At 38.4% G+C, this 20,288-nt stretch overlaps 2 protein-coding genes across 3 annotated transcripts; both read right to left on the bottom strand.

Moving 5' to 3' along the window:
* Positions 1-1,840: 1,840 nt before the first annotated feature.
* LOC122055391 (homeobox-leucine zipper protein HOX32-like) lies at positions 1,841-8,410 on the bottom strand. 2 transcript variants are annotated; one of them, XM_042616811.1, is made up of 18 exons: positions 7,866-8,410; positions 6,601-6,760; positions 6,017-6,132; positions 5,843-5,933; positions 5,650-5,745; positions 5,412-5,525; positions 5,244-5,327; positions 4,794-4,949; positions 4,632-4,706; positions 4,453-4,559; positions 4,169-4,364; positions 3,893-4,084; positions 3,730-3,807; positions 3,320-3,454; positions 2,769-3,097; positions 2,525-2,630; positions 2,285-2,434; positions 1,841-2,216 (listed from the first exon to the last, which is right to left on the bottom strand). In XM_042616811.1, the coding sequence occupies exons 1-18, from the start codon at positions 8,075-8,077 to the stop codon at positions 2,070-2,072; spliced, it is 2,544 nt and encodes an 847-aa protein (XP_042472745.1). In that variant the 5' UTR covers positions 8,078-8,410; the 3' UTR covers positions 1,841-2,069. The 2 variants fall into 2 exon arrangements, with proteins under 2 accessions (XP_042472745.1, XP_042472746.1); XM_042616812.1 differs by lacking the exon at positions 7,866-8,410 and adding an exon at positions 6,939-7,830.
* Positions 8,411-9,438: 1,028 nt separating this feature from the next.
* LOC122055390 (serine/threonine-protein phosphatase BSL2 homolog) lies at positions 9,439-20,089 on the bottom strand. Its single transcript, XM_042616810.1, has 21 exons — positions 19,350-20,089; positions 19,019-19,079; positions 18,790-18,868; positions 18,548-18,627; positions 18,382-18,476; positions 18,169-18,268; positions 17,615-17,684; positions 17,053-17,154; positions 16,882-16,963; positions 13,838-14,017; positions 12,551-12,815; positions 12,157-12,400; positions 11,722-11,892; positions 11,318-11,556; positions 11,154-11,238; positions 10,930-11,028; positions 10,655-10,854; positions 10,485-10,560; positions 10,268-10,403; positions 10,034-10,173; positions 9,439-9,946 (listed from the first exon to the last, which is right to left on the bottom strand). Exons 1-21 carry the CDS (start codon positions 19,702-19,704, stop codon positions 9,863-9,865), a joined length of 2,943 nt encoding a protein of 980 aa, XP_042472744.1. The 5' UTR covers positions 19,705-20,089; the 3' UTR covers positions 9,439-9,862.
* Positions 20,090-20,288: the final 199 nt, after the last annotated feature.

The following is a 20,288-nucleotide window of genomic DNA, read 5'->3' as shown; positions in this document are numbered from 1 at the left end:
TAAATCAAAATAGAAATAAGTATTATAGTATTGTGGAATGAAAATTGGTATGAGCTTAAATATCATTTTTAAAAATAATATTTGGTTAGTTGAATATTTGTAATCGGAATGAATTTAAATTTTTCCTTTTTTACCCTTAGAGAAAAATAAGAGAAAAAATTAGATGAAAAAGGAAGTTAAATGTGAGAGAAACATATGATGAGAGAGAAAGCATGATAAGAGAGAAAGTGTGATAAGAAAAAATGAAAAGAGAAAAATGTGATGAGAGAAAATGAGGAGAGAGAGAACATGATAAGAGAGATTGAGAAGAGAAAGTGTGCTGAGAGAGAAAGAGTGATAAGAAAAAAATGAAAAGAGAGAAAGTGTGATGAAAGAAAATGAGAAATTGAGGAAAGAGAAAGTATGATGAGAAAGTGTGATAAGAGAAAATATGTGATGGGAAAAAATGAAAAGAGAGAAAGTATGATGAGAGAAAATGAGGAGAGAGTGTGTGATGGAAGAGAATGAAGAGAAAGTGTGATGAAAGAAAATGTGGAGAGAGTATGGTAGAAGAGATTGAGAAGAGAAAAAGTACGATAAGAAAAATAAGGATAGAATGAAGAGAGAGAAAATGAGGAGAGAGATTGTGTGATGAGATAAAGAATATGTTGCAAAAAGGTAGAACCGCCACCTTAGCGGCCCCCTGGGTCCGACCCCACAGATATCCAAAGGAGGTAATTCACGGTTAAGCTGTGGGATAAAGAATATGTGATAAGAGAAATTGAGGAGAAAGAAAGTAGGTTGAGAGAGAAAGTGATATATAAAATGAGAAGAGAGAAAATATGAAGAGAAAGAACAAGGAAAGAGAGAGTGAAATGAAATAAAAATTGAACAAATATACTAAGAATATTTTCATCGAAAACTTAATTCTCATTCATATTTCATCAAAACCCAAGGGAAAGGGTGAGTTTCATCCATAACTAAATTTTTAGATTTCATTCTAAAATTTTAATTTCATTCCCATCAACCAAACATAAAATTTGAGAATAAATTTATTCCCTCATTTCCAAACTCCTAAACCAAACGCCACCTAAAAATGTTGGCAATAAAAAATCTAATATTATTAGGGGTGTAATCGAACCGAGCCGAACTCTTGGATGTTTGAGTTTGACTAGTTTATAATCGATCCGACCTCAAGCTTTATTTAACGAATATATTAATGGCTTACGAGCTTATTCGAATTTTTATCGAGCCTAAATGAACTTAATAAATATAAATTATAAATTTAAATATTCATTAAAAATTAAATTATATATTTTAAAAAATTATAATATTCTTGTTAAAATTTATAATTTTATTCTAATAAATAAATTTAATATATTTGTCTATATTTTTCATAAGTAGAGTGTAAAATTTATAAATTCAATATCAAAACTATTATTTTTTTTTATTTAAAAAATGATTTATGAACTTAACGAACATATGCACGAACTAACGAACTGAATATTGTAAAACTTGAACTTGATTTGTTTATCTTAACGAGCCTCATACTCAAACGAACTCAACCGAACTTTTATCTAATCGAGTTTCGAATAACTCATAAATAATTTGACTCATTTATACCTCTAAATATTATATAATTTCTATAAATTTATCATAACTAAAGATGATGTCTAAAGTCTAGTATTCTTTAATTTCTATAAATTTATCCTCACTGCGGATGATGTCTAAAGTCTAATATTCTTTAATTTCTATAAATTTATCCTAACTGAATGTTCTATATAAAAATTCTCAAACAATCAAATAAATGAACTAAACTCAAACCTAGTTTCAACCAAACTAAAACTCAAAAGAAATCAAATCAAAATTAAACAATCATTTCAAAAATTTAATTTATTTTAAACTTAATTTGATTATCTTATCAAACAAACTTCAACACTATAAAACTTAAGTCAGCCGTCCTAAGCACCGCATCACATTCACCTAGAACATACAAGTATATAAATACATCATCGTCTTCTCCCTTAAATTAGAGACTCATTGCATAAACAGAAAACTTAAGTTCCATTTTGTATCGATTCCAAGAGACATCACACAAACGACCAGTTCACGAACATGAAAGCCAAACAATAGGGCGAGTCCGCATCGTTCAAGACCTTCCAAGCTACGCCTTGCTCGTACGATATCGGCCTCCCCATGCTCGAAGAGCCAAGGCCGGCAGGAAGGTATGTGAAGCCCTGACGTCGCAGGAGAGTCTCAGAAAGGTCTTGCAACAATGTCGACAATAAAATAGGAAGGAAGTTACCTCCTGCATGATCTTGGGGAATTCAGCATAGAGCACCTTTCTGCTGTTGTCATCGAGAACTCTGTCTAGCGATATGTCCTGCAGAGCTACAAGTGTGGTTTCTAGCATGTCGAGGCTCGCTTGGTTGGCGAAGTTGAAGATCGGCGGAACCTATGCACGATTTCAGACGGTCTAAATCGAAGTACTTTGATGGAAATGTCAAAGATTTTGAAAGGAAATGGATAAAGGACCAACACTTGCCTTCAAGGGACAGCACAAGATTGCATCTGAATGGTTCCATATGTTCTTCAAACATGATTCCTTAGTTTGTGGGTCTGCTGGGACGAGCTCAGTTCCAGTGTAAATCCTATACAGGTATGAAATTTAAGATCATGCTGTGTCGGGAGCAGAACCCCGATACAGGTAAGACAGTATGAAATTTAAGATCATGGCATGCTCATTCGACCAATGTGGACAAAACACAAAGAAAAATAAATTGAAGTACCTATAACTTCGAAAAATCCATTCTGAGAGTGTGTGGGCCTCGGGTGAACCAAGGGAATGTTTCGCCCCGATGTTGGAACTCAGACGCGAAGGTGCAATTGCCATGGCCACTCTCTGAACTGAAGCTACCACGCTCCGTACATATTGTCGTGCCATATCGGCCACATTGTCTCGGAGATGATTTTCATATGTGAACTGAAATGCTATAGTCAAAACTGACCTTAAATTGATCGCATTGCCAGCGGTTTTGTTCTCAGTACATGTTGCAGCTCTCGAACCAACTTCGAGGGTGGATGCCAAGTCAAGGGTTCGAGTAGCTTTTGGAGAATCCTACAACAGATCCATACGAGTAATAAGTAACAACACTAAAAATGGGCTAATCAAGGTCAGAACAACAAGTAATCCACTGACTTATCATCATTGCGTAATAAAGCGGAAGAAAATACAACTGAATTCCAAAATACAATTTTCTAAGGTAATTGAAAGGTCCATAAACATAGAGAATTTCAACAAATAAATACATATATTAAAAAGATATTGAGAGTTTCATACTGCTCCAAGATCCAATGGCATTATGCGGAAACCAGAAGGTAGAAGAGGTGTTTCATCAGCAAAAGATTCATCAAATGGTGCAAAAACAAGCTGCGAGCGTGCACCTACTGCATTCTCATCGATGCCACTATAGAGCTGCCAATAAGAAAACCAATAGCAATTGGTGAGGCAATAAAAATGTCAATCCTTCTTTTATCTGATATTTGATTATTGAACCAACCAAGAATCATAGAAAGGCTGAGGCTCATAAAAAGAACCTTTGTTGTTCGAGTTTTTCCATTAATGGAATGAAAAAGAGAAAAACTAATTGAACATGTTCTATGTGCAGGCATGCTGTCTCAGTTTAAGAATTGCATGTCTAAAAACAGCATGAAATTAATTTTACTTAAAATTGTTTCATTGAGACAAACCTGTAGCAAGTTGACGCTTCTAGACAAAGCACCATCTTGGCTAAACTCATGGTCTACGAGCCTGACTACCTCCAACGTCTACATATAAGGACAGTGTAAATTCTCCATATAGTTAAAATAGTTCATAAATTTATGCAGCTCATTGCCAGATCGAGTAGATTACCTCTTCTTTCTCGATGGTGTGAGCAAGAGGAAGTATAACCTGATTGCCTGAAAAGCCTCCACCAGACCTCACACTGGGGATTGAGTACGGTGTAGATCTCAATGATACAGCAGAATAAGTATCAATGCCAAAGTCAGCCCATTCTGAACGGTGTTCCCTCAGAAAGCAAACCAATAAAGCAGGTGGAACATTCTGCATCAACAATGGATGAAAGTTATCTTACTTGCAACTCCATGATCAGATGTCTCAAAAAAAACATTAAGACAGAAAGGCTGCCTGCAATAACATGGATGCTTTTGCACATAGGATGCCACAACCAAGAGCAGTAAACATTGTTGAAGAATTCAAAAGAGGTCCGTGATGCTTGTTTGGAGATGACCTTAAAGCAATAGTCACGTCCTCAACGCTAGAGTCACTACCCATCAATGACCATCCATCATCAGCAAAACTATTTACAGCATCATTGAAGCCTCTGCAATTCAGCCAAAGGAAAGATAGAACATTGTAATTGTATATCGAACCCATACTTTGTTATCATATGACAAGAAAGAGTTAACAACCTGCTCAGTCGCTGACTAAAGTTTCTCAATACAGCAGGATGGTACCCCCCACCACAAACAACTTCGTTGCCAGTCTCCTGTGAAACTTGTCTAATATGACATAGTGCCTGTAAAACACATCTTGGTTTGTAAGAAAAGCACGACAAAATTCACAATCATAATGGAAAAAAGAGACTTACAGCGACTGTCATATTCTGTGCTAGAAGTTTGGGTGATTCATATAGTGGTCTAATAACCTCAGGCACACTGCAAGCCTAAAGCATACAAAGAAAATAAGTAAAAGCATGAAGAAAAAAAAATATATATCGTCGAAACATAAAACTCAAGACCATGAAACTCACATCCAAATCAACATGATCAACAATATGAATCATCGAACCACCCCCTTCACAGGGGCGAATGAGATACCCACTAGGATGCATCTCAGCTCTAACAAAATCTGAGGCTACTGGCCCAACAGGACCACCAGTTGCCAGAGTCAATGATCTTTCACATATCTACGAGGAAGATGTCAATGTATTAGTGCCTCATGTTGTCAGCCATTTAAACAAATTAGTCTCAACAGTTAACATCGACCAAACCATGTTAGTTCCAATTGTAGGATCGTATAGGAAGTGTCAAAACCTGAATTTGACTATCAGTGCTAACTGCACCAACACCAACTATAACATGATGGCAACAAATGAGGCAAAACCATGCCACAACCATTGTTGCAAAAAGAAAAACATGCAATCATGACAATTGTTGAAGTCAAAAATACTTGACATGGATCGAGGACATTGAGGCCATACCACAAGACTGCCATCTTCCAGTCCAGTAGTGTATCTCAGAGTCCAAAAGTCACGTGCTGATGCCAAAGTGGTAGGTGCATATGTCTGGAAAAAATCTACCAATAGTCAACAAAAATAAACTAAATACATGCAATTCTTATACAACCTTACAAAGGTAACGAGAATGACCTGCATGTAACAAAGCTCAATACTCCCCCCATTTCCAACAGGAATTACTGTAAGCACATCAAGGCAACGGCAATCATGGTACCAAGATGAACGATCTTTAAGAGTCTCTGCAACCTAGAACAAAAAATTTAGAATTAGTCACATAGAGAATGGCATTACATCCACTGGAAAAATGCATGGTAGTATTCTCTGTGAAGCTGAGTAACATCTACCACAAGAAAACTAGACCGTGCCTTACCTTAATGGGTTCTAGACTCACAAGACCACATGCTCGAGCTGCTACGCCAGCACAGTTGTGGGAAACAGCAAAAATTCCAATAGAATCCGGACCAGGCTGTAAATAAAATAACAAATACATAAGCACCAAAAAACACAAAAATTGGACAGTAAATCCTTTCTGCCATATAGCAAAAGGTTTGCGTTAATATTACCTTCATTCCAACCATCTGAACCCAATCGACAGCAGTTCCAGTAGCCTTCGAAAGGAACTCTGCCAAGGTCTCCTCCGCAATAGCAAGTAGACTATGAAGGATTATCAAAGTATGTTGAGAAGAAACAAAGCAAGCAGTATGGTATAGCAAATCAAAATGAGAATTAATCTCTACCCAGCTGGGTTGTTAGCATCTCTTTGTGGATGTTGAGGTGTTGGATTTTTTTGCTGTGGCTGCTGACCACTTGTCACTGCAGATTCACAACTGGTGTCTGTAGTTGCTGCAGACACCTGAAACATTTTCAAGGAAACTGAGATATGGGTAATATGTATCTAAATCAAGTAAAAAGACAAATGAGAACAAGCATAGTCTCAGATTGATTAGCAAACAAAGATATGAACGGCAACATTTTACATTCATTGCGGATGTGCAAACAAAAGAACTGAAAGGTAAAACAAGAAGTACTTTGCAAATACTGAAGCAGGAAGCATAGATGTCTGCATGTTCAATGGTAATTCAAAAGTTCTTCAGCACAATGAAAGACAATACTAGTACCAAACATACTAAAAATCTCAAAGAAAATCAGGCTTAAATACAAATGGAGTGACAGATTTAGAACCCAGAAGGATGTGGGATTGCAAACAGACAAGCAGATGGAAGCACAATGATACAACAAGGACGTAGCCAACAAAAACAAAATAGACATTCATTTCACAACCAACAAGAAATACTCTCAGAATTTAAACAAGAACCCATACATTGTGCAACCGCTGGCGCATATAGCCATTGTCATAAACAAGTTGAGACACCTGCTTCTGCAACCTGTCATTCTCCTCCATCAGCAGTTTGTTCAATGCAGACAGCTTTCTGTTAACACCTTGGAGCCGAGAAGACTCTTTCTTTTGTTTTTCACGACATCTGCACAAAAGTGAACTACAATAAGCATAGAAATGGAATAACATGAATCAAGATATATCCCAAGAAGGAAGCGAAGAAAGCAACTTTACAAATAGATGACTATATATAAATGTTTAAGCTTCATGCTATTGTCAAATGAGTTCAGGGAGGGAGTATGATGATGAGTTCGAAGATATACTTTAGAGTAATTACTTCGGTCAGTTTATTCCTTCCATTCTTCATTTTTGGAAATTGCATTGGGTCAGATCAATCTTCATTTCACTTAAAAGCTGCTCCTTTTGCTCCAAACAAAGAACTTAAAGAAAATACAATGCAAGTTCATAAAACCAGAAGCAGTAAACAACTACATCTTCCTAAAGACTATGAGATACGACCTAAGGGTCTAAAACCCAAACACAAACAAAAACCAAGGAATTCTGAGGTCCGGTTTGTTTTTAGAAGGACAGCTGACCAAAGATTATGCATCGTCATAGAACCCACAGATTTATGTAGCAGTTGTCATAGCACCATAAATCCGTAGATATCATATCATCACAAACTAATTGAATAAGACGAGACACATCCAGTCACTGAAGTGCAGGACAATGGAACCACGCGTCGACATCTTTGTACAGGTATTGAAGGATACACCACTTCGCCAAATTAATTATGACTAAAGAATAATATATTCACTATCTTCATTCTGGCCACTCCCTAAACCTCAACTCTCAGGTAGCTCATCCATATCCATTCCAATTTATATTACTCAAACAGGGATGAAAGAAGTTCATCCATATCCTTTCCAATTTATGAAAGGAGCCAAAAATAAAATAATAACTTCATGAAAATAAATTCAGAATAACAACAGTTCGAAAATCAGAACAAGGACCGAAAATGCAAAATCACCCAAAAATGTTCTTTCCATAAAATATTTTTCTCTTGAAAAAAAACAGGCAATGAAGACAGTTCATAGGTGAAGAGATAATATGCATTTCAGGCATCCAAAACTCGACAAATAACCAAGTAGGGAGAGAAAACTTTACTTTTAAGTAAAGGGCTCCAAATCCAAAGAGTAAGAATCCAAAACTCCAATCTTTTCTAGCATAAGTTTCCTCATACTACTAACCTGCGGTTCTGGAACCAGACTTTGATCTGCTTCGACTCGATGTGGGACAGGATAGGGCACTCCCTTATCAGCTGCTGTCGCCTAAGAGAACTAGGCTTCGGGCACTCATTATACACTCTCTCCAGCGCTTCCACCTGCTCCGGCGTGTACCTAACGTATTTCCCCCCGTCCAACGCTAGCTTCTGCCCCTTTCCCGACACAGCCATCGCCATCTCCTCACCTCTTAAAAGCTCAAAAATCCAAACTTTACAAACAGCCAACCGATTCCCACCGCGCGAACTCAAACCCTAGCACGCACCGAGCTCCCCGTTCTTCCGGCTCGTCGGTCGCGGGAAAGAAACCGCCGTCGATATCCAACATCAGAAGCCACGAGATCGACTCAGGCCCGCATTTATCAACGCTAAGAAGACGGACCTGCCGAACCCTAATCGGCTCTTCCCCGGTTTCCCTGCTCTGTAGCAGCGGCCATAGTGATGGGGGGAGCACCGAAGTCTCTTCTTTTTATTAGCTTCAGCTCCAAGCCTTCGTTTTTTCGGGAGCCCCTTTTCGCGTTTCCCATCGACACCCCTATAATCTCATAAATTACAACTGAGTCCTACGCGATAAATTTTGCTTGAAAACCCCCGTAATGACAAATATCGCAGAACATCCCCGTTCGAGTCTCTTCTGTTCTTCTGCACGTCAAACAGTGCGTGTTTTGTTTACTGCAGCACGCCAAAGAAACAGAGAACAAGCGACGCAGCAGCTGCAGCGTGCTGTCTCTGTTCCCTCTTTGCGTCTTGCTGTTCATGTTGTATCGATAGGTGTGCTCCGGCGTTTGGCATGGCGTTCAAACCGTAACCATTATTTTCCATCTTAAACCCCCAATTTGTTCAGGCAAAGATGCCTTTAAGCACACACTTTGATGCCAAGTTCCATTAAAGCCACTTTATCGGCATGAGGTATAACCAAACAAACCATCACTTTCCAATATAAATTGTCCCTGCATCAGTTGGCAGTGTAGCCGCACTCCTTTCCCTTTCCTTCCTTCCGAATCTTGTCATTGGCTGGACAAAGAGAATGTACATAGAAAAAGTTGTAATTTGTGGATGCTATCATTTGTGAAACAATGGGATTAACATGGTGGCATGAGGGGTGTGGTGTGGTAGACCCAAAAGAGCACGGCCTAATTATGGCTTCTTGTCTCCTACTCAGCGTGCGTGAGCTTGGCATTTGCTCGCTTGGCTTTAAAACAAAGCGAACACATGCATGAACCGAAGAGCCCACGTCTTCCTTCCTCCATGGCACCAGCTCTGCAAAATTGGACTGAGACACGTAGCAATTAGTGACGCCTTGATATTCTGTTGTCAGCTAGACTGTGTGCCCTTCCACGGTTTTAATGCCGAACAGTCATATGATAAAATGCCTGACAGAGCAAGTAATGCAGGTAATGTAGGAGCTTATTGCTCAGAGTGTCAGGGACAGTGCGTCCACGCGTGTTCTTTGGGTTCTGTGCTTGTCTTTGCATGCCTGCAAGTCCTCCAACCTCGCTCGTTTTTTCCCCTTCCGAAGAAGAAATGCACAGCGAACGGCGGAAAAAATTGCGATGCCGTGTAAATCTTAAAACTGTGTTCCCCATACAAAATTCGATATGTCCTAGAGTACATTCGTTACGTAACTAACATGTTTAACACAACCAGACGTATCCAAAGAATACATAATATAGGAAACACATAAAATAATAATTCAAAAACACAAGAATACGATGTTGGCGCGTACACTCATCTATCAAAAGGCTACGTATACACAGGTATCGACTGGAAAGAACTGTAACAACCTTCGCAAGGTTTCATCCAGTTGAGCCAACTGTACGATGTCGACGACTCAGTTGCAATCCCGGCTTTCTTCGTTGCTGCAATGCATTGTGGCTCCGTGCCAGGAAATAAATAAGTGATTCTTCGAGTCCAGGCCCCGAGCCAGTGAGTAGAATCAGCCATCGTATTGAAGATATATAATTGTTACATCCAAGCAAGGGAACCTCGATCATTTGATGCCTGAGGTCGACCCCTGGTTGGCGTTGGAGGTCGGTTTGCATTGAGTTCCTGCAATATCAATGAAAGAAAGGATCAGAATAAAAGAGAATCCAGACATTTGCATACCGTAGTGAAGGAAAGGGTGAAATATTATACATGCATCCATGTGTCTTCTGTGTGATTCTCCGACAATGTTTCAGGAGAATGAATGGCAGGAGGTAGAGGATGGATGAGTTTGGGGACAACAACAAGATCTCTTCCTAGCACTAAAATTGCTCCTGCGTTATTTGCTGTACCTGCACGACGATCATGGAAAGAATTGAAGTGCAGAAGGCAAAGGGAAGAGACTGGTGGTGGAACTAAGCGACGCATTGTCCAACACTTCCTTACCGCAATAATTGGTTGCGGAGAAAAGGGTAATCAAATGTCCCTGAGCAAAACGTTCAAAACCATCCATCACACATTCGTGGGCTCGTATTATCAATTGGAGGTCATTGTTATTGCAGAACTCCAATACACGATCAGGCTGCAGTCATGGGAAAAGAGGTTGGATGTTGCAAATGGAGAAAAAAGAAAGAATACTTGTAGTTCAAGACAAAACACTCACCCCAAAAGTAACAAGACCCGGACCTCTAGCATTTGGCCTGAGCCCCTCGACACTGTCATTTTCTGTTGGATCAGACCTATTTCACCAGGAAAATACCGATTCAATATTTGTTTGGAGGCTTAATAATGTGCATCCTTAAAGAAGGGAATGATAGCTGTTCAAATACAAACCATAAAAGGTCCATAAGAACAACTGAGCCTGCTTCCATAGCTATCGGACGTTGAAGATTCTCGATCTGCTCCAGGTGATTTATGGACCTCCCTATGCCACCATGCATGCAGATAATCTTCTTCTCAATCAAGGCAGCTAAAGGTAACCAATTAAAAAGCCGGTTAACGCGATGCCATGCCCAGATTCCATCCCGCTCTCCCTATTCCAGATAATGTGATTGGTGACTAGGGAACAAATTGTTTAATGAAACAAAATCAACAAATCAACAATGTACCATTCTCTCAATGCACTCGATCCGGAAGCCAAATAGAGCATTAATATCAGCTGCCTCATGGTTTCCTCGAATTAAATGCACATTGTGAGGATGCTCAACCTTCAAATGCCAAACAGCAAACGTAGGAATGATTTATCCTTTGTTAGACAATATTTCTTTAGTCATTTATATTCAATGAAAGCACGAATCTAAAAGTATATCCATCTATTAATCTGAAATAATACCTTCAATGCAAGAAGAAGTGTAATAGTCTCCAAACTGTGCTGACCTCGATCAACATAATCTCCCAAGAACAGATAATCAATGTAGCTGAAGTAAAAATCCAAAAATAAGCATGTTCACATTTTCATATCAAGTCACAAGTCATGCATCTAACCAAGCTACTCACGCTATATCTCCTGCTGTTGAAGGAGCACCATACTCATCAAACAATCGCATTAAATCCCCAAACTGGCCATGTAGATCACCAAAGATCTTGACAGGAGCTTTGATCTGCAGAACACTAGGTTCACTAGTAAATATTCTCTCAGCACTATCACAAAGATCTGCAATTTCATTGCAATCTAAGAAGAACTGCCTTTGGACGGGGGGCTTCCAGCCACGAGGTTTCAGAAGATGTGCTAGAACCTGGAGAGGCAGACATTTATTAAAGGAGAAAATGAGGTGAAATTATTCTGAAATTTTCATGGAAGTGGAATGTACAAGAAAACAAAATGAAAGTCAGCTCTTCATATTTCTATCGCAAACTGGCTCAGCTATTGTAGCTTGCTTTCTAGCATCACCAAGTTTTACCTTTTTGGGTACAGTATTTATAGACATTTGCCTATCTAACAACTTCCTTGCTGCAGTAGCACTTTCAGGAGTACCATAACTGACTCTCCTGCCTTCATTTTCAAACTGATCAATTGAAAGCTGTCTAACCATACCGCCCAAAGCACCTCCTGTCTCTGCAGCCACAACAACCTGTATAATTTACACAATGAGTTTCAAGTTCAAAAGAATAAATTTTAGAACTGTTAAAGTTGGAATAGAATGACAGTTGTCTGTTGAAATTCGTTTGTCTTGTCAATTGCAACAAATTATTATACAAATTCAAAATCGAACAATATATCTCTTCACATTTACATGCTAATGATGGAAGACAAAGATTGAACTTTGCAATACGTTGAGTAGTTGTAAATACGACAGACAAGATAAAAAAATTCATGTTGCCATTACTATACTAACCGCCCTATGATGAAGTCGAACTCCCATTTGTGGGGTATTAACTTCCAAAGAAGGATCCGCCTCTTTAATCATGGTTGAGACTGGTCTCCCACTTGGTGTAGCTTCTGAACCACAATCTCTTTCAGGTGATTGATCAACTTCACCATTAACTTGTCTAGCCTTCACAGCTGCTAAAGTAGCACTAATTGCCTCAGCTTCTGCTGCTGAGGCTTCAACTAAATAGTCTACTCCTTTGCTTTGTCTCCTGCAGCAACAAAATTCCCACTTAATTGAATGTAGCAAATCTTAGGCAATATAACCTACTTTGAACTACAGCAAACTTGAAATTTGCAGATAAAGCAAGAAAATTATGTTACAGTGGCAGAAACTGAAAGCAACAATAACACTGGTATACCTTTGCAGCATGACATTTTCGGTGCTTATGTCAGTGTACAAATCACCATTGACAGGAGGGGCAACAGGGCTTCCCATTACAATTGCACCATTAGAAATTGTTTCAGCATTATCGTGGATTGATGTTTCATCAGAGTAAGTGTATCTTCCAGGTGTTCTTCCTATAGGTGCATTTGCTGCTGCAGCTGCAGCAGCATGGGAAGCAGCACTAGTCGTTTCAGCAGCAGCTAGATCTTCGGCCGCAAGTAAATCATCAAGAAGCACACCTACAAAAGAAACAAGTGACATGCATAATTAGTGTTTATCCCAAGTCCCAACTGAACTAAATTAGTGAATTCAAGATGTCAATACGTAATCCAAGTTAACAAAACTTATGCTTATATGCTAGTCACAATTTTTAGGTATGTAAACAAGGACCTAGTCACAACTTGAACCCTACGATTGTATAACCTCCACCACCCAAATCAGCTAGGCCAAGTGGGAAGACGCAATCAGTCAGAAACATGATACCCAGAATGAATTACTATCCAAGATTGGACATGTTAAATGTGTTTAGTTGAAATGAGCCATCTGACAATTAAATGGCCACATAAAACCTGAAATTAAGCCCTAAATAGCAAATCTCCTGCATAGCAATAGTAAAGTCCGGTCATCCACTGATTTACAATTCTGCTGACTGAGTTGTTCATGAATCTTGCTCAGAACCTTTAAACTTTTGGAGGTGCCAAACACAATATTAAAACTTGCCTAGGGTGGTTAGTTCAAACTACAGTAGTTAAATAATTAATATCAACTTAGAACTCTGTCCATGCTCTGCACGGCACTAATAAAAGGTTTTGACTGGAGAATACAGGAAGATACCTGGAAATGGCTACATTTCATATAGAATTAATAACTATAATCATTAATATTTGAGATATTGAACGCAAGCGACATGCTACTACTAATTCATTAAATTTACTCTAAACTGCCAAACATTATAATTGAGCCTGCAACTCATTATATTAAACCTAACAATGCATGGACAACTAAAATAAAACTATAATACCCCTAAGCAGTCACAGTTCTGCCCAATCAAGTAATATCAAGTAAAGTATAAAGTTGAACGCCGATATGGAGAAAAAACCATGGAATCAAAATAAAATAAAATAAAATGATTTTTAAAATTTGAAGTATCATATGTATTCCTTAAGACATTTAACAAGGACAAGAAACAGAGAAAGAGGAGGAAATTTTTGTTTGGCAAGGATTAGAATTCAGCACTGATAGTATACATTTTAATTCCTACCTCCACGTAATCCTCCATAAATGAAGATAAAGTCACCAACTGCAGCAGCTGCATGCCTACAGCGCCTTGCTAATTCTACAGCAGCATCACCACCAGCTGCATCTGCACTATATTTACCCGTCCTGGGACTTGTGACAACAGACTTTGTATCACACCAAACTCCAGCAGCAGTATCCAATACTAATCCAAAGAGAGAACAAAGCAGCATTTAAATAACTTGAAAATTTGCATGATGGCAAATCCAAGAACCAAGTAAATCAACCTTTCAATGGAATCAGAAATTTGAGAAAATAGTGTCATTCTCCAAAAGAAGAAAAACTACATGCATGCATGGAGAGAAAGGGAAAGATTCTATTCATATTCACGTGGAAACCTCATATGACATTAAACTGGACTCAAGATAGCAACTAGTGTGTAACTGTATCCATGACATGGATCAAGCAGTTTAACATGATTACCGGATGTTCATTAAATTTTTCAATCATATCATCCTAACTTGTAATAGATTATTTAAAACGTATTATAAAGAGAAAATAGATTTTCTTCAAACAATCACTGTCAATTATACTTAAACAGTTTATCTATAAGTGAAATATAATAATATGAAGAGTCTATCCTGTCATGTCTGGTAGATGAGTCACCTTTGTGTTTTTATTTTTCAGCTAGCTAATTGTCTTGGTCTGATCAAGCATAGCATATTTCAGTCAGCAAACTATACTACACGATTATGACCATAAACAAGAATTACTTAGCAGGAGATGAGCAAATTGAAGAGAAACCCCACTAATGTAAGTACAGGAAACAGAGATGTGACAAGGTCCTCCAGCATACAAATGGGAATAAAATGACTAAGCAAGAAAAACATATTACGTAGGATCAGGAAATTCAACATAATTCACAAAATGTAAGACAACAGAAATTACTGGCTTTGGGAAGGCATAAATAATTGTGTATAGCCATAAATACGTCAACCAGTCATCAAATGCCAATAAATGGATAATGATTTTTCATGCAGGTTGGCTAATGTGACCCATTTTTGTATGATTAGTCATATTTATTTAATACTATAAATGTAAATACCATTTTATTGCAAAAATGTTATTTCTACCAAATTGTCGCTTAGATTAATTGTTTGGACAGTAGTTGAATAATACCTTTTAAACTGCACTGAAAATTAAACTAATATATTTTATGTGTTATACGTGTTAAATGGGGAACATCAGGTGCTAATTGGATGAAGATGGATCAAACTGGTAGTTGTATCATTTGTAAGTTAGGTGGGTCATATTGCACCGTCCGCATAATAAGCACCTTAACTCCTAATTATGTATTTTTTTATTCCAAGGGTTTTGTACAAAGTTCTAAAATTCGCTAGGCGCTAGTCAGGCGCCAGACAAGCGCCTAGGCCGCCTAGGTGGGGACTTGACGTCGCTAGGCAGATTCCATGGTATCAACATAAATTACATAATAAATCACATTTTACAACTCCAACACAATAACATCAAATTTAAAATGAGTTCAAAATTACACGACTAATAAAATATCACAAATTTATTCTACTTCTTGTTCTCCATAATTTTCAACAACTTGTTCTTTATCGGACACACACTCGATATCATCATCGAACACAAATTCAATGTTACATTTCAGTTTTTTTTTTAATTCGGCTTTAAATTTAAAAGCACAAACTAAAACAGATCATGAAAACCCTGCACTATTTCCACGGCACATAGACGATTCAACCGATTAGTCGGCGCCTAGGGCCGCCTAATCCTGCCTAGGCGCCAAGGCCGCCTAGGCTGGCCGACTAGCATGTTTTCGGTGTGGCTGGCGCCTAGGCCGATTTTTAGAACACTGGTTTTGTACAAAGAAAGTTAAAGGAGTTACTGGTTTAAAGTGGCATGACTTGTTGCAATCACCTAACCCAAAGTGCACCCATAGGTATTTTTTCTATGATGGATAATGAGATAAAAGTATTGAAGAAAGGATACTAATGGAACTGGCATGGAGCATATATTTTATAATGATCCTTAAAAGGAGACTCCATCACTCCACACATGTAATTACAGAATAACCTTAAACATAAGAAACCCTAGAAAGATAACTGAGGAATTATTTGCACATTGTTCTTAGGATAATCATTTGTATATTTGCATCTAGCTTAGGAACTTCAAAACATAACATATTTCAATTACTTGTATGCAACATAAGAACTTTAAAATGTAGTGTATTGTTTTCAAAAGAAACAATCAATTTTCCACTTGATCTAACCACACTATTACTATGCATTATTATCATTGTTGGTTGCTCATGATCCTATCAGTTAAGATTTTTCTTCTTTCAAGCAACACCAAAGTCCTAGTATCAATTCTGTTACCTGTCTCACTCTTCAACACCATCTCATAACATTGTTAAGTGGTATGTTATTCTCATTGTGAATTTGCAAATTCCTTATCCACCATTACTCTCAAATAGTAAAATTATAATTCATTGGCAATTTTAGAAATGCAAAACATTATACTTTCAGAAGTTAGATCACAAATTGTAGTCTGATAACTACTACTAATCAATATCAACCTTCAGGACTGATGTCCTCAAAAACAAAAAGAGTGACCACATATTTACTTTTATGATTTGGCATTAACTGGAGTTTGCGATTAACAAAAACAATGCTCAATTGTCAAACACAATCTGCAATTCTAATTAACAGTTCTAGTTAATCATTCCTTCACTGAATAAACATTAAATTCCTATTCTTATTTTCAATTTTATAAAACTATCATTTCCTTAAAATGGGTTATATTGTAAGTTGTAACTAATATATAAATACACATGCACTACTGCTATAATATTCAACCATAGCGCTTATGCTAAATCATTGGATCAAATCCATTTTCAAATATTGAAGATGATGGAATTTGGAATTCGTTGCACTGGGCAAGTCAATATGCCCTTCTAACTTATTAGTGAGTTCGGAATGTTCAAAGAATCCATATAAAAAACTTCTCCACCAAAAGTTTAACAATTAGTAAAAATAGACAAACCGGCAATGCTTGAAGAGTCATCTACCATACGTCCACCACCAAGAGCCCCACCAGACACTTGAAGTCTTGCATTGACGAAAACCTAAAAGAATGATGTCTCTTAATTCGAACAGCATTGATATGATATACACAATAATGATGGAGAAAAACATGTAAACAATAAGAACGCACAGCTGCATGTTGATATCTTGGAGATGGAGAAATGCCAGGAGCAATAGCCCACTCCCAGCGGCCATCCCGATGTTTTGCAAGACCATATGCACTTGACAAGGGCTACAGAATCAGCAAAGCACTTGTTAATCAACTATGCAACCAATTTATTGTAACAAAGTAATAATTACAAAGCGTTTAAGTTGTACTGTGTCTGTACAACTTATTCCATTCAAGAAGAAAAATGCAAGTTCATATATAAACAGCATCCTATATTGCCAAATTAAGCATCTTATTATCCAAGGCAAGAACAGTTATATCATACAGGCAGGACAAGGGTGTTTTGTTCTTTAGGACTGGGAAATGGACAGTGTTAAACAGGGATATCTATTGCATGTCACCATCCCCTGATGGCAATGGCATTCATCTAATGGAAAAATTGGTTATTAGTTTAGTATCAACACATGTCATCAAGCAATTGTTATATAAATTCCCATATAAGGCTACAGAAGAAGACTAACGGAAGGATCAAATATAATTCAGCATAAAATGCAGTCAATGAAAACCAAAATGGTTCACTCACCACACTACTAGCATCTCTTCCTCCACAAAGCAAAAGAAGGCCATCAGAGCGTGCACTTGCAGTTGCATACCTAACAAAAGAACTTATAAGGTTACATTTTAACTCATTGAAATTCAAATATGTTTTACTCTCAGAACTAAATTTAAAAATGGTCAGAGAGCACCCGCCATATCATATTCATGGACAACCACAATAAATATATCAGCTTAGGTAAGCGATCAGAATCTACCTAGTGAGAATTCACCTGACCAGAATTTCACTTAGTGAGAATTCACAATAAATATATTCATGGACAACCACAACAACCCATTGACTACACAATCAGAATTCACCTAGTGAGTATTTCTAAGTCTATTAGCTTAAGTACACATTACAGCCTAAACAAGCAAATTCAGTATCAACTGGAGGTGGAACACCAATGTTTATGTTCTATACGTTACCTAAAAAACAACTAGAAAGTCTCATTAAATAAATCCATATTAATTAGATCAAGAAGAAGCAGCTATGTAAAGACTAAAGTGAAAGCGAGAATATCTTAGTAGACCCACACTTACATGCATGGTGGTGGGCCATCACCTTCTGGTTCCAATTTCCTCCATTCATATGGTTTGGCAGCAGTATCAAGAGCCCAAACATCAGCTAAAGGCTGCTTGCCTAACAAAAATTTACCCATTTTCTTATCAACCTAGTGCAAATAATTTATCATAACAAATATCTATGCAGATTTGGAGTGTATAAATAACATGACTTTGCCTACAGAAACACACCATCGTTGCCACCGATCGTCAATAGAAATCTTTGTCCAACCAATGCCATCACATGACCATAACGTGGTCCTGGGCCAGGTCCTTGAACAACTACTCTGTGTCCATGAAGAGATTAAATCAGATTCAGTAACTATAGTAAAGATGATTCGTTCTATACAAACATAACCTGTGCCACCGTGGCTTTGTTTGTGTCAAGTCCAGGACATGAAGATCTTCAGCTGACAAGCCTGTGGGGCCAATTCCACCCTGCAATTTAGCACAAAAAGATAAATCAAATAAAGTTTATCTTAAATGGAATTGTAATTTCTTATCACTTTCTTGAAAAAACAAGGTTTTGATATCTTAGACTGTGTATGCATACGCACATGAATTAGTATAGTATTAACCCAGAAAATATGGCAACAATACCTGAATCACGACCATAGTTCCTACTGCAGTTGCAACATGTGCAGCCCTGGGAGATGGTGGTTCTCCAAGAGGAGTTAACCTGATAGAGCATACAAGCATAATGATCATACTTGAAAATCAAATTTACTACTATACATTGATTTCCTTCGATGACCAACAATTGTTGAAAATTTCATGTGAGTTAGAAGGCTTCAGCATATACCCTTCTGTTGTTAATGATCCATTTTACCTTGTCCACTTGTTTGAAAGCACATCATAACAATGAACGTCTGCAGTTGCACCAGCGAGACCTGCAATTCAAGAACACATTAAGGCATTTAGTTACCGGAATTCTTTAGTTGTTACTACAATAGAATTCTTCGAAGAAATGAATCATTTTTCAGAATGACATTGACAGCGAATAGCACTTCCATTAAAAAAAAGGGAGGAAAAACTTCCGCATCTTAATTCTAGGGCTTCTATCGTCACTGACTAGAAATCCTCTGTTCGAAGAATTAATAGATCTAGAAGAGAAAGAGCATGTACTACTATTGAGATTGAGAATCGTCAGTAGCACGTACGGATTCCAGCGTTGCCCGTCGGCGACGACGGTGGCGTTGCCGAATTGCCCTCCAGCGCAGTCGCACCGCCAAACAGTATAAGTCGCGGGCCGATGAAGCTAGGAGTTCCCTCCTCCCCAACGGCCGGCACGGCAGTAAGCGTGTGCCCGCACCGGCATCCAGGTCCGTCCTCCTTCTTCTCGATGATCGCATTCACAACCCTGTACGTCGGCGCGGGCCTCGGCCCGGACAAGACAGGCTGCCCGTGTACCTCCTCAGACGCCTCCCGCGGCGAGGGATCCTCAGATACGCCGTGGTGGTTATCTGCAGCCGGATCACGGTCGGACTCAGTTAACATCGAGGTATCCACCTCCATCTCCCTGGCCAACTCCCGGTATCAGGCCCGAAGAAGAAAAATAGAAGCGCTTCACGACTCCGGCGCCAGAAAACTGCTCATAGGAAGATCCGGCACTATGACAGCCTCATTCGAGCGACGATGGCCGAGAAATCACTGCATCAGCCGCCGTCGGGCCCAATTGAAACCCCCGCCTCGCCGGATCCAACCAAGGAAATCCTCAGCAAAAAAGGCAAACAGAGAGCGCCGCGCTTTCCCCCTCCGGATTCCCTCTTCCGTCGCCACTCCTCCCTCGATCGATCGCCCTCGCCGAAGCCAGCATAAAAAATAAAAATTAAAAAAAAATTAAAAAAAAAATAGCTCTGAGCGAGATAGAAAGGGGACACCGCGAAACGATTCACCACTCTGAAACAGCCTCACAGTTCTACTCCTTCAGATACCTCGACTATTATTAGACTTATCGACCGAGGGGCCCACCCAGGATGACCGCTATCCAATAGTAACAAAGATATATTTCGGGCATAGCAAGAGTTAGTTTGTTTAAATGGATAATTTGTACTTTATTAAATTTAATTTTTATGACGTCCGGTGCCAAATTATTGCCC

The sequence above is a fragment of the Zingiber officinale genome, chromosome 3B (genome assembly GCF_018446385.1).
Source record: "Zingiber officinale cultivar Zhangliang chromosome 3B, Zo_v1.1, whole genome shotgun sequence".
Classification (NCBI taxonomy): domain Eukaryota; kingdom Viridiplantae; phylum Streptophyta; class Magnoliopsida; order Zingiberales; family Zingiberaceae; genus Zingiber; species Zingiber officinale.
The sequence above is the reverse complement of the archived record's forward strand: the minus strand, read 5'-3'. Positions and strand labels throughout refer to the sequence as shown.

Excerpts from the sequence above, each read along its gene's own strand:
- LOC122055391 (XM_042616811.1), bottom strand. The coding sequence starts at position 8,077 with ATGGCGATGGCTGTGTCGGGAAAGGGGCAGAAGCTAGCGTTGGACGGG. Across the intron at positions 6,133-6,600 it reads TGCGCCAGCGGTTGCACAAT|GTGTCTGCAGCAACTACAGA; the intron begins GTATGGGTTCTT and ends AAAATGTTTCAG. Across the intron at positions 4,085-4,168 it reads AAGCATCCATGTTATTGCAG|AATGTTCCACCTGCTTTATT; the intron begins GCAGCCTTTCTG and ends TTGTTGATGCAG.
- LOC122055390 (XM_042616810.1), bottom strand. The coding sequence starts at position 19,704 with ATGGAGGTGGATACCTCGATGTTAACTGAGTCCGACCGTGATCCGGCT. Across the intron at positions 11,893-12,156 it reads TTCGACTTCATCATAGGGCG|GTTGTTGTGGCTGCAGAGAC; the intron begins GTTAGTATAGTA and ends TAAATTATACAG. Across the intron at positions 11,029-11,153 it reads CACTTCTTCTTGCATTGAAG|GTTGAGCATCCTCACAATGT; the intron begins GTATTATTTCAG and ends TGGCATTTGAAG.